This window comes from Globicephala melas, chromosome 8 (genome assembly GCF_963455315.2).
Source record: "Globicephala melas chromosome 8, mGloMel1.2, whole genome shotgun sequence".
Lineage (NCBI taxonomy): Eukaryota > Metazoa > Chordata > Mammalia > Artiodactyla > Delphinidae > Globicephala > Globicephala melas.
Genome location: NC_083321.1, coordinates 106,811,479 through 106,825,514, shown reverse-complemented (window position 1 = coordinate 106,825,514; position 14,036 = coordinate 106,811,479). Strand labels below are relative to the sequence as shown.

The 14,036-nt window shown below is 54.0% G+C and overlaps 1 protein-coding gene across 2 annotated transcripts in view; it reads left to right on the top strand.

Moving 5' to 3' along the window:
• Nucleotides 1-1,051: 1,051 nt before the first annotated feature.
• Nucleotides 1,052-14,036, top strand: part of LOC115844512 (opioid-binding protein/cell adhesion molecule) — a 1,086,269-nt gene continuing 1,073,284 nt past the window's right edge. Inside the window, exon 1 of one of the 2 annotated variants that reach the window (XM_030841637.2) lies at nucleotides 1,052-1,531. In XM_030841637.2, the coding sequence (XP_030697497.2) occupies nucleotides 1,282-1,531 (250 nt within the window). In that variant the 5' untranslated portion in view covers nucleotides 1,052-1,281. The remainder of the gene's footprint in view (nucleotides 1,532-14,036) is intronic. The other variant, XM_030841646.2, reaches the window with a different exon arrangement.

Genomic DNA, 14,036 nt, shown 5'->3' with positions numbered 1-14,036 from the left:
GGTTTAGGACAGCTCTGGGTTTGAATGCTGACCTTCTTAACTGTGTGGCCTTTAGCCAGTTGCTGAACCTCTCTGAACTTGAGTTTCAGCCTACTAAAGTCCAGCAGTAGTGTTGCTATGCGGTGGGACTACGGTGAGGATGAGCTAAGATGGGAACTGTGAATACGTGCCCATGCAGGCACTTGGGAAAACATTAGCGATCGTGGTGAAGGGGAGGGAATACTGTCTCCCATAGGGTCGGTCACTCACCTGCCCCTGTGGTGAGCTGCGCACACACTGAGCTGGGGGGGGAGTCCAAGCCACTGTGGGCTCTTGGGAGGACACCCTGGGACAGAAGTAGTTGCGCCCTGTGTGCCCAGCCCCTTCTGTAATACCCTCTGCTGTTCTTTTCACAGATCCTCAACACTGAGCGGATCCATCAGAGGGGCACCTCCTCAGCAAGCAGAGGGCGCAGCCCATGGCGGGCTGGGGGGCCTGGGGGTGGGTGCTGCAGGCCTTCCTTAGAGCAGGCGTGGAGCTGGAGGAAATCTGCCACACGGCACACCCAGAATACCATCCACGGGAGCTGCTCTTCCACGGGAAGGGCCGACTGGACTGTGAACAGGAGAAGCCAGGATGGAAGACGGAAAGCCACAGGTTCCTTCCGTGACCTTGTCACCTTGGAGATGTCCCATGACTTCAGCTGGTTCCTGCCTCCTTGCCGTCTAGTCTGAACGCACCCCGCCTGTGCTGCAGTCACAGCAGTTGTTCCGGCGTCTAGGGCATCTAGTCTAGGGAGAGCTTGAGGATGCTCTAATTGTGGGGAACTCGGCCAATTCTCTTTGCATCCTTGGTGGAAAAAACCCTAACGCACCCATCTTCCTGCTGGGCAAACTGAATTGCGTCTGATTTAAATGTCCGAATGACCCCCCCACGGGCCACGGCTCCTGCCCTCCCAGCCTGGAGACCAGGAGGAGGAAAGATGGTGAGGAATTGGCACAAGGTTTGGTCACACTGCCTTTCTTGTCCTGCTCTGAGCCCTGCTCTGTGAGGTCCCCACTGCCAGGCCCAGCCCCTCCCACCGCCCACGAAGGGGCTCCGGTGCCCACGGAAGGAAGCCCTGCATGCTGGCCCCAGAGACCAGTGCACACGCGTGCTCCGGGCGGGGGCGAGCATGGGGCAGACCGAAGCTCCCCAGAGCCCAGCCTCCCAGCTGGAAAGTGCCCGCGTGTCGCTCAGGAGAGTGGAACCAATGCGAGCCTCGGAGGAGGTCTGCTCCGCGCCCCGCGCAGATTGGTGCTCATGGTGTTCACCAGTTGTGTGTCTGTGCAGCAAAAAACCCGAGACGCTGCCTGCCTGCTCCCTCTCTCTTCTGCTCTCTCCCTCCCTTTGCAAACATTGGATTTAAACCTGCTCAGAATTCAGCACAGAGGAAGGCGGCAGCGGCAGCAGCGGCAGCCGGCCCAGCCGCGGGGACACCGCAGCCTCAAGATGCACCACCCCGCCTGCTGGATTGTGTTCTCCGTGACAACCGCCCTGCTCTTCATCCCAGGTACCCAACAGGGGCTCTCGGCTCCCCCCGGGCGGTTCGGAGCAGAAGGGGAAGGGGAAGGGGAGCCCGAGAGGAAGAGGGAGTGTGAGCTGCGTGTGTGGGGAGAGGTGGGCTCGCCACGCGCACACACTGCTTAGCTCGTCGCTCCTGCACACACGGGTGCTTGCAGCTTGGGTTTGGGGGTTCGCTCTCCTTTCAGGCAGTGGGTCTGGTGAGCTGGGTTCGAGATGTGCACCTGCTGTGAGGCACTGCAGTTGCTGTGCAAGGTGCTGGCTGGCTTTAACCAGTTGTGGTCCCAAGGGTAGGAGAAGAGGGGCTTCAACTCCCAGGGATAAATCCTTCTCGCCGCTTCTGTTGGGACCGGCAGGATAGAGGGGACATCCTGATTCCTCTCTGCATCTGCCGGCATCTCTTTTTCTGTCTCTCCCTCTTTCTCTCTCTCCCTCTTCCCCTCCTCCCTCCCCCCCCCCACCTCACCACCCTCTCTCCTCACTCTCTCTCCAGCCCCTTCCTCTCCCCTTCCTCCTCCTTTGCTCCTGCATTTCTCATCTTAACACAGTCCTGCCACCTCCATCCTTTCTTTATCTTTCCACCAAATGGACAGATTGTGCCTTTGAAATTCAGAATCCCGTTTCCCCTTCCTTCTCCCCGCATCTGAAACGTGAATGTCCCTGACAGAATTTGGAATGTTTGTATCGGGGGTAGGGTGGGAATCTGGGTTTACCTGGTCCTCCTCAGCGCCTTCCCTACCTTACCGAGCCATTTAAACGTGGTCCACCTATCGCAGCAGTTACTTGTTTGCAGTGACACAGGTAAGATGCTGCAATCCTGCCAGAATGGGCTTAGTGGAAGTGTTGCAAAACCCAACACGTTGTAATAGGTTTGATAATTGCATGCGTGTCTTCGCAAGCAGACAGCTGAATGCCTGCAGGCATCCTTCAAACAATGCTGAAGGGACGGGGTTATGCTTCCAAGGGTTTAGGCAGCATCCAGGGGTCTGTGGGGTTTCTACCCTAAACCCCAGCCCAGTGAGAATTTTCCTTTTTTTTCCCCCAAATTGAGACACATGCATTTGGTTAAACATGAGCTTAAACCTAAAATCCTGTGCATATATACACAGACATAAATAATAAGATTCTTAAGCCTTACATATCCTGTATGGGTAAAACACACAATTTTACATTTTTATATTCAGAATTACTTGGTTTTTGTTTTTAAGAACATAAAGCCCAAAGTATTTCTAAGCTACCAAAGTGAAATCAGAAAAATGAAAAGTTTATTGGGAAGAAGGAAGAAGAGGATGGACTGAAAAAAAAAAAAGGAGTACATCCATCGTTGAACGTGTTGTAATGCTGTGTTAAAATTGCACTTTTCCTAGCAGACATGGGCGCTGCGTAAGCACGTTCCAGGCTGTCTGCTGTAGGCTGAGAAGTTAGAGTGGGTGGGGAGTGTTGCTCTTCTTCCAAATCCAAGCCTGGGAGGGGATTTCAGCAGGACCAGCTCAGAGGGGAAGGCCTGCAGGGCGCTCAGTACCTGCTCCAGCCTGGTAGAGGGAGCCAGGTGGGCGCTCTGGGTCTGAGTGAGGGTCCAAAGTTTCCCATGGGTGTGAGCCCTGGCCTGGGTGACAGCTCTGGGCCCCCAGCCCCCGTCCTCCCGCTGAGCTGAGGCACAGCTGGCAGAACAGCAGCACTCAACCCCTTGGGATGCTGGTGGTGGGTTTGGGCTCCTCTCGTGGAATCAGAACATTGCACTTCCGAAGGGGGGAGGGAGCGAGCCCCAGGAGCTGGAGCTGCATTGCGGTGCACCCTGAAGAGAGCTGGAGCCCGGGGATGCTTCCCTGTAGAGCTCCCAGGCTCATCTCCCCTGGTGGGGAAGCACCCCCACCTGAAGCGGGCTCTGCTCCAGGGCATGGCCTCCCCCAGCCCCCAGCCCCTTGGCCTCACCAGGATGAGCTCGGCAGAGGGAAGGCATTTCTGCTGGAGGGCTGCTCTTTCCTGCTAATTGTGCTGGAAGCTGGCCTGAGCATCTCAGCCGGAGGAGGAAAGTTGGCTTTGGAGGTACCCGGAGGAAAGGAAAGCATCACCTCGGGAGGGTCCCTGCGGGAAACGGGACCAGGCTGTGTCCTAAAGTTCTGACAAGCGAATGGCTTACTTGTGACTTCTTCCTCGCCTCTTTTACTTCCTTTATTATGTGTTTATAGACTTTTCCCCTTTGTTGCTAGTGATGCTTTTCCTCCCATCAGGGTTAATACCAGCTCGTTAGCCATTTACTTTTCCTGCTTCTAAAGACAGAGGCTAATGCAATCACGTAACCTTGACCTGGTTGGGCCTCCATGCCATTTCACTCTGCAGCCTATTTCTCAGTGAAACACGTTTCCATCCCAGAATAATTTTAAGGCTAATGTTGTTGTCGCCTGGTGCCTTCCAGGGGGGAGACCGATGGCCATGAATTGCTTTTCTAGGCAGAATCTCTGGGACAGCAAAGACAGTAACAAGTGGAAACCATAATGAGCCCACACCCGAGACGGGGAGAGGTCTCTGTTGACAATTTAATTGTCACTCCAGGCTTGAGATGTTCCTGAGACCCTGAGCGCCGAGAGTCGGGGGGCTTTTGTGGTCCCGGGCAGGAGGAGAGATGGGCCTGTGCAGGGAGCCTTTCTGACCGTGGGTCTGGGGACTTTGTGAGGGAGGAGTGGGATGGGAAGCAAGCCTGCAGAAGCAGGAGGTGAAGAGTGCTGGGGTTGTAGATTAAAATGCAGAACCCCTACCCCACCTCAGACATGTGTTGCTAACAAACACCTCCGGTCCCTATCAGCCCACTTCGTGTGTACTTGAGAACCTGTCCACGGCCTGCAGCATTTGAGTCCAAACCCATCTGTGCCTGCCCTTTTCCTTCTAGCCTGAGACATGGCAGGGCAGCATGGAGGTGGGCACGGGGGCTGCTGTCTTTATGGCCAAGGCTCAGTTTCTGAAGCAGAGCATAGAGTCACGCCAGCTGGGGGCCCAGCTCGCTGATGGGAGGATTGGCTCTCTGATCTGGAGGGCTTCTGTTCCCACGTTGCAGTCATTACCTCCTGTTTATCCCCTTCTCAGGTTGGTTTTGTCATCTCAGAGTGTCCTCTGGGCCTCAGTCTATCAATCTGTAGAAGGGATTCCAGCAGCATAGGCTGCTTATCTCCACCTGTGTGGAGTAGCCAAAAGCATAGGTTAGATGACAACAAGGTGAGTGTAAAAAACCCAACCTGGTCTCCTAGTCATAGGGCAGAAACAGGGGGGTGTCGCACAGGATGGGGGCGGGCATTCCTTCTGGTGGAGCAGGCTGAAGGCAAGGCTGACCATACTGTTCTGGGCACTGGGAACTAACGGTCCAATCTCCCCCTTCATTTATCCAACAAGACTTTATACAGGTTCTGATTAGACATAGTACAGTGAGTAAGTACTCTCCTGCCTCAAGAACAGAGGTCCATAAAACAGGGAGTGATTCAGTGTGTTCCTGCCCTTGGACCCTGATGCCATAGGCCCATGGACTTTGAGCTCCCTGGGCCTTGGTTTCTCTGCGTGGAAAACTAGGGCAGCAGACACACACGGCCCCTTTGGTCCCGATGTTGCTCTGCGGTATTTTCGGGTGCTCTGCACATGGGCTTGTGCATCAGCTTCGGACAGTCGGTGCTCCAGGGGCGCTGTCACCTGCGGCCTCGGCTGTGGCTGTCCTGTCCCAGGCTTACTGGGTGGGGGGCCCTAGGCTGCTGCCTGGGCTGGGGGAGAGGAGACACGGATGGCCCAGCCTGGCTGTTCCTGTTGCTGATCTCAGGCATCAGCCCACAGAGGGCCAGTAGCTGCCAACAAGCCCGGCTGTCTGCAGGGGTGGCTGTTCGCACCTCCAGATGCTGGGTGGCACCTTCCAGACACGGGGGCCGGGCGGGCGATCAGAGGAAGGAGACAGGCTGGCATCGCCTTGGGACGGCACCTCTCTCCTCTGCCAATCCTTCTGACCCCGCTAAAGGTGCCGAGCTCCGGGCCCCGCGACATCTGCCCCTTGAGCCGTTTCATGCTCTTGATGGAAAACTAAGACTTTGCTTCTCAACCCAGGAGGCCTTGGCTGCCTCTGCCTTCCCTTAAGTGGGGAGGCACTAACACGGGGGGCAAGGATATAGTTCCATCTGCTAGATTTCTACCACTCAAGTCTACACCCTGAGATGGAGGTGCTTGTGGGGCCCGGGGCGGGACTGAAGGTAATTCTGAGAATGGGCAGGAATAAACCCTGTAACCAGAGATGAACTTGAAGACAAATGTGCTTGCTATTCCCTTCCTGTAGGTGTGAGAATACACATACCCCCCTCACTGTCCTCCACTCGTGTCCACACACACACACACACACACACGGATGCCTCCAAGTCAGAGCTTAGCCACCCTCACAGTCACATCCACAGCCCCTTCAGGAAAGTAGCCTCTTCCTCTGGACTTACGTCTCTGCCCTTGCAGAGCTCCCTGCTGTAGCCACAAGCCTGGATGCTCTCCCTGTGGACGCTGTGGCAGCAGACCTACATGCTGCCTGTACCGCAGTCAGCCATGGCCGTGCGCATGGAGCGCTGCCCCAGCGATGCAGAGACCCCGTTCATCCTCCTGCCACATTTTGGCCCCGGAGCCTGGGCGAGGCCGGCCTTGCATTCCTTTCTCAGCACCTCTGTCTGTCTGCCTAGACCCCATGGTGCTGAGAGGCTGGGGACTCGCCTGCAGTCACTAGACTAACTAAATTAAATGTTTGCCAAAGGCTTTGAGACACCCCTGGGCAATGCGCTGGGTAAGTGCAAGGCATTATCATTATGATGCAGGCTCTTTCCTTTAATGAGCGGAGATGCTGTGCAGAGACACCCCCCAAAGGCCCAGACGGATCCGTGCACGGGGACACAGGCCACTGATTGGAGTGGCTGCTCGCATGTTCCCAGGAAAGGGTAAGCGACAGGCAGGTGGCATGCTGACACCCAACTCCGGAGAACCAGCATATTCCACATCTCAAGGTACAGACTCTCTGAAACAGCCTGAGTGGTCATTCGTGAACATTTATCCGTAGGGAACTTACAAATGCTGTTTCACCACTCCTGGGAGTTGCTTAGTGGCTATACGAAGCATGATGGAAGTATCACGCTTTGTGGCCTACCTGGGAGAGTTATCCTCGGTCTCACTTGCTTCTCAAAGAGATCATGAGCTAGGCAGAGCTGAGCTTGTCTTTCCTTTGCTTAAAACCCTATGCAGACTTCGGGTTGCCTCTGGAATAGAGTCCAAAGCTCTCAACCCAGTCCCCGGGCCACAGCCTGGCCCGTGCTCCATATCGCTCGGGAATCAGTCCCTCAAACACACCGTGCGCTCTCCTTCCTCAAGGGCTTCCCCTGTGAGGCCACCTGAGCTTGGAAAACTCTGATCCTCCTTTCATGTTTCTGGATAAATATCCTTTCCATCCTTCAGGGCTCAGCTTAAGTTCCTCTTTCCCAGGAGAGCATTCTCGATGCTCGTTTCCTTCGTTACTGCCAAGTCCAGGATGCCAGGTTCCTCCCGCCTAACACTGTGGGCCCATATATTTTACAGTGATTCTCTGTGTTATGCCTCGCTTTCCCCCCTGGACTGTGGTCCCTCAAGGTAGGGAACACATCCGTTTTGTCCTCCCACATGACCTTGGTGCCCAGCACGGTGACGGACATAGAACACGTGCTCACAGAGCATTTGTGGAGTGAATGAGTGAGCAGATGAATGGATGGACACATGCACGGGTGGCCAGCCAAGCTCACACGAGTACTAAGGGTCAGCTCCTCTGTTCTGTCGTTCTGTTCCAGCCATTGAATCCTCAGGCATCTGGGCCCCTGGGCTGGCCTGCCCATCGGCTTCCCCATCTGCAGAGTGAGGGCGGACAGGCTTTGCTAATGGGAGGTGGAAATGTATGAAGGATGCGGTAGAGACTGCTCATTCCAGTGTTCATGCCTGTCAATAAACACCAGCCCCGAGCTCCCAACCAGATACGCACACGGCGGCTCAGAGCTGGAGATGGTGCTTTTGGATTTCCTGTCGCGTGTCGCCACAGACACGCCTGAGAGTGAGAGACTCTCCGTAAACACAGACGTGGGCCCCGATGTGGGCCAGCGGCTGCATAAGAAACAAAATCACTCACAGGTTTAAGCAACTCCGGGTACTGATGAAGCGGCCCGGTTATTAGAAATCTAGAGTCATGCCTGCCGTGCCAACAAGTACACGCTATAGCAATACGAGGAGGGATTGTGACCACAAGAGGACACTGATAGCATAGGGTGAGTCGTGCTTGAGCAAGTGACACACACACGGGTTCATGTTCCTATGGACGAGGTCAGAAGGGCTCAGTAAATCCGAGGAAATGGAAACAGGGCTTCTCGTGTCTTATACCGAGTCACTTCTTATAGCTGAGCCGATTTCAGACGTGCTTGTTCGTGGCTGTGGGCTTCTGAGCAGCAGGGGTCTTGCCTTGCTCCTCTCTGACGACGATGCCACAGGTAGCAGGCAGGTTCACTTGTCTGACATGTTTATTGAGTGATTACTATGTGACAGGCACTGTTCTGGGCACTGGGAATGCAGTGCCTGAACAAAAGTCTCTGGTCCCTGCTTGCAGGAGGTTCATAGCCTCGGGACCTCCCTCGCGGTCCAGTGGTTAAGACTTCACCTTCCAATGCAGGGGGTGCGGGTTTGACCCCTGGTCGGGGAGCTAAGATCCTGCATACCTTGTGGCCAAAAAAAACCCAAAGCATAAAACAGAAGCAATATTGTAACAAATTCAATAAAGACTTTAAAAAAATGGTCCACATCAAAAAAAAAAAAAAAAAGAATCATTCTAAAAAAAGAAAAGAGGCTCACAACCTCGCGGGAGAGACTGAGTGCCTCAAACATGTGTCCCTGTGGAGGGAAGTCAGAGCTGATACAAATCTATGGGAGGAGAGGTCTGTGCCGCCCATAGGAAGGACTTGACTTGCCAGGGAGGTAAGATCACTTGCCCGAGAAAGTGACCGTTGAGCTGAGGTCTGAAGGATGAAGAGCAGAATTTATCCAAACCCCGGGAAGAGGCAGAGTGAAGAGGACGTGCAGAGGCCCCGGAGCAGAAAGGACCAGGGGACGTTCTCCTGCTTGGCTGGAGCGTAGAGGAAAGGTGTGTGCTACACGATGAGGCCAGCAGCCCTGGACGCTCACGTTCGTCATTTTGGTGTTTATTCTAGAAGTGACGGAACCCCAGTGATACGATGCACCTAAGATACATAATTGAATCTTGTTCTTGTGCATTTTGAAGAATGAATTAGAGGTGAGCAAACTCGGAAGGGGTGAGGCCCCCAGAGTAGCTCAGGTGGGAAACTGCTGGTGGTGTTGGATTGGAGAGACACAGGTGACGTGGAGCCGCTGCAGGAAAGTCAGAGGTGCCCCAGATGTGTCTGAAGAATCTGAATCTAAAGGAAACCCACCGTGAGCACCAGCAGTGCCTTTGGGAACATAGAGAAGAGGATCTGTCCTCCATGTCCTGCTTACAAACCATCCGTTCAGCTCAGGTGAAATTTTGCCCAGAACCAGAAATAAGCTGTTTTGGAAATTCCATCATTCCTTGAAGTCTCATAATCTCAGTCCCTTCACTGGTGTCCTCTCGGGGTCCAATATAGGAGCTTAAAATTGCATCATTCATTTCCCAATCTGTCAAAGAGATTGCAGAGAGCTCTAGCTGTGTTATCTGCTGGATCTTGCCCAGGGTTATTTGCTCCTAAAAGAAACCAGGCATTTTAGAGAAGCTTTGATTGGACTCTAGATTGATGTAAGGGCACCAAGATGCAACGTTTTCACAAATATTATTGTGATGTCACAAGAGCATGCATGACCTCCCTGTAACCACCACCACCTGGGTGAGTCATATTAATTTATGTAGAAAAGTAGAGCCCTCAGGACTGAAAGGGATGCTGGAGATCATCTATCCCTTCCTTTCATTCTACAGATGAGAGGACTGAGGCATAGGGAGTCCAGCATCTTAGCTAATGTCACATAGTCAGCAGGGACCCGACCAACATGTCGACACGGAGCTTCAATAACCTGTGTTCATAGCCCAGCTGGTGTCATTTCAGCGTACGCGGGGCTGAGCTGAGCTTTGCCTCCCTGTCGGATCCCCTGTTGGAAAATAGACTTGTAACCTCAGCTGCTCTGTTTCCCCGAAGCTCTCTCATCTTGGTGCACAAGGAGCGTGTGGAACAGGGTGACTCCCCGGTATCCGGTACCCAAGGATTAAGGTGACAGGTCAGAAACAAGAGAGAAGCCTGTCCTCCTCAGAGGCATCCTCATACTTTGAATGAGCTTTGTAAATGAACTGGGAGACTTCTAGAAATCAGTTGATCCTTGATATGCAGAAGGAGATGCCCAGGGTGGTACAATATCAAATTCCAGGTACGTGTCAACCTGTCCTGTGTGGTCTACCCACTGCAAAAGGCACCTGCTTTTATCATCACCAGACTATCAAACCCAAGAGAAAATACACACCGAAAATACCATAAATGTGACATTAACAATTCATGGTGAAACGGTAACTGACGGTGTACACAGCACCTCCCCGTACATCGTCGCTGCTCCGTGTGATAGTGGGTGAACGCCCGTCCTCCCCCTTCCCTGCTCTGCCCTCACGGTGGACCATGCGGGCCTGGGCACGATTGAGAGATCAGCTCAGAAGAGCTGTGGACAGTGCAGAACAGGAAGCGGGGCTTCAGATTCAGAGCAGACAGGAATGCACTGGTGACTGTGCTTGGGCCAGGCTCCTATGGGCATTTCCCTGCTAGGAAGACAGGCCTGAGGAAGCCTTTGCTTCTCTGAATGAGCCAACCTGCTTCTTCCAAAGAGCCCAGTGCCAAGGGAGCCCCAGCTCCTTGAAGGGAGAAGAATGCTGGAAGAGAGAGTGTGGAGATGGAAATAGCCCGTCAGCCTCCAAGGGAAGCGGGAGTTGCCTTGGGAGTCCCCCTGGCTTCATCCCACGGAGACGACAGTGCCCAGTCTTACTTGGCACTGGGGTGGATGCCTCTTTGGGTGAAGCCCAGATGGGAAGGGATGGGGAAAACCACTCTGAGGATTCTGCATCTTTTCCTGATGGGCCCTCCCCTCCTTTTGTTTAGGGTGAGATTTTTGGGAGTAAAAGGGCACTGCCTTACAACTGCCCCCAACAGTGTCCGTGAAGATTGGACCACTTCTTTATTATGACCCGGACAACTGTTTTCTTTCTTCTTTCATTTATTTATTTTTACTGTTAGGTATAAAATGAGGTACAAGGATATATTGTACAACACGGGGAATAGAACCAATATTTTATAATAACTATAAATGAAGTATAACCTTTACGAATTGTGAATCAGTATATGGTACACCTGTAATTGTATAATATTATACATCAACTGTACTTAAATAAAATATGGTTTATTTTTATGGTGGATGCCGAGCCCTTCTGCCATCCCCTGTGGGAGAGTGTGGAAGCGGGACCCGGCCTCTGCCTTTGCCTCTGCACTTGTGAACTGGGCGGCCCTGGGCAAACAGTTGGACCTCTCCGAGACTCTTCATCCTGTCTACCAAATAGGAGGAAATAACTCGTTTACCTATGTCCTGGGGCGGCTGGGAACTTCGTAAGGGATGCAGGCAGGCGTGCGGGGCTCGGCGGCTCCAGGCGGCAGGCCTGGGTCTCAGCGCGTCCCTCGGGTTGGCGTGTGTCTGGGCCTTTCCTGCTTCTCCTCCTGCGTCGGCCCCCTCACTGCTGACCCTGTCCTGCTCTGGCTGCCACAGGCCGTGGAGCACATGCCCGAGTGCCCGTGATGGTGGTTCAGGAGGAGGAGGCCCCTTTCCGCCCACTCCTGTGTTCACGCCACAGGCCTTGGAGCACATGCCCAAGCGCCCGTGATGGTGGTTCAGGAGGAGGAGGCCCCTTTCCGCCCACTCCTGTGTTCACGCCCCTAGGCTTGGAGCCCTGTTTGCTTTGCTTCTTCTCCTTTTTCTGTGGAAAGTACTGGAAGTGGTTTGTTTTTCCCCAGCTGAGCTGCTCTGGCCCCGTGGGTCTCTGTTTTTTGGGTTGAGATGAGAGAAACCCAGATGGGGCTGAGAAGAGCGAAGTTCGGGTGGAAAGTGCTCTGCAGCCCTGAGAACCGGGCTGCCCCGTGTGCCTGTCTGCTGAGCTCGCTGCCACCCCTGCAAGTAGACTTTCAGGGAGCAGTGCGGGGCTGAGAGGCACCTTAGTGGGAGGGGGCCTGCTCGCTCCCCTGACACATGCTGCAGGGGACCGACCAGTTCCTCCCGCCGCGGGCTCAGCTGCGAGGCCCTAGTGACCCAAGTCCCTCTGTTCAGGCCCAGGGGACCACAGACCCTGTGCCTGTACCGGGCCGAGTCCAGCATGAGAGCCAGGGACGCAGCTGTGTGCTTGGCTGGTGAAAGGAGGTGAGGTCCAAGGTCACAGTCCTGTCTCGTGTCCTCCCTAACCCCACCTGCTCAGCTTCTCAGACGCCTCAGAAAGACCCAGCCTGAGTGGAGATGCCGAGCGGGCCCAGGGATCCAAGAAGGGCCCCACACACCAAGCACACCGCCCACAGTGAGAGGTGAGAGTCTTTCTGTCCATGTCCCCGGCTGCCTTCTGAGTAGCTCAGCCTGCGGGCCCCCCTGGAGGCCGGGTCCCCGTGGGAGAGTGGAGCCTGCTTGTACCTTCACCATGTCCTGAGTCTTCCTCTAGTCTGGGATCAGGGCGGGGGAGGGGTGCTCTAGCTTGGAACTAGAACACTGGTATTTCATCAGATTTTAGTTTCCAAAATCAGATTTTATGCTGCAGTTGAAGAGCGGAAGTGGTGGAAGAGCATTCAGAAGGATGGTGGGGGGGAACCACAGTACACTGTAGACTGTTTTTCCCCCGTGAAAGCATCCTATATTCTCCATCCCTCTTTCTTTTCAATTCTTCATGACAGTTTTTTTGTTCCGCTGCTTTGTGATGTGACATCTGGGAAGGCAGTGACTGTGGTAGGTTTTCAGTAAAGAGAAAGTTCTTCCGTTAGTTTGACTTGTCTTCTGTTAGGGTTCCTAGGTATCGGCTAAGGGCCTGGTTACCATCAGCAGATCTCTCGCTCCTGTATTTGGACCCAGGAACTGGGTACATAAGAAATATCTTCATATTCTCTTGAGATTTTCGAAGGCCCCTCTTCTGCATCGCGCTGAACGTGGTGGAGGAGACAGGGTCAGCGTGAAGGCCGAGAGAGCAAAGGTTAGGGCTGGAGGGAAAGTCAGGGACAAAGCGGAGCTGGGGTTGGCTGGAGGCCAAAGACAGGGAAGGGTGAAGGCCAAGCAGCAGGCCACTGGGCGATGGGGGCGTAGGGAGGAGACTGGGCAGAGGATGGGCCCACCCAGCACGTGGGCAGGGGAGTCGGGGTCTCAGCCCCGGGGACGCTCCCTCCTCAGAGCAGAGCCCCTGCCCAGTGCTGAGGTGGTGTGCAGACGCTTTCTGTGCCTATCACCCTCTGGGGCAGAATCCTCTGTGGGCAGAGCCCTGCCCAAGGCCCCAGAGGGTGAGCCCAGCAACCGAGAAACACCAGGGGCCCCAGGCGTGAGCACAGGGCATCCTGGTAGGTACAGCGACTGCCTGTCCCTGCTCCTGCCCCTCCCCCTGGGGGCCTTTAGCCCAGAGCCCCACAGGCTTGGTTGCATTTGAGTGGGTGCAGTCTGTGCCCCACTCCCGGACCCCAGCTGTCTCAGATCAAGCAGAGTAGTTCCACTCTCACCTGTTTCATACCATCACTTTGTACTATTTACAAAAATGAAGACCTACTCTATGACCAGTGGTCTCCAAACTTCTTTGTTTTAGAGCCTATACACACAATGTATTTTTTTAAGCAGAAATAATCTATGTTGCTACACATATGTGGTGACCAAAAGGCTAAGATAAAAATAAATAAATAACAATAGGAATGCTGGTACTCCTTCCCTTCATTCCATGTAACACTCAAAGCATCCCTGGAGACCAGCACCACTCAGGGGCTAGGGCACCGGCTCATGGGACTGGAGTCAAGACAGAAATGTCACATCATGGTTGGCAGAAGGCTTCTAATGGCTCTGCTCTGGCTGCTTCTCTCTGGGACTTAGCATGGGATGTGTCCTTGGCCACAAATCACTCTGGGTGCTGGTACAACACAGTTGCTATGGCAGACCCCATCTTGGAGCAGCTGTCATGTCCTTCAACAATTCTGTCTTTGTGGTAAAAATGAGTAACATGTCAGTGGATACAGACCAGTATTACAGATGTTCTCTTGTTTATCAAAAAAGACCATTGAAGGGAAGTAAATGCAAAACAGTCTTTGGGAGAGAAAAAGCTAAACAGGGGGACCTTCCGTTCCAACTGCATGTGGTTCCTCACCCGAGTTCTTGCCCTCTTCTCCCTCTGTCCCAGCTCTTCTCCACGGACCACCTGCTGCAGAGACATCCCCCTGGGGGAAAGTCCAGCCAAGGGAGGGTTG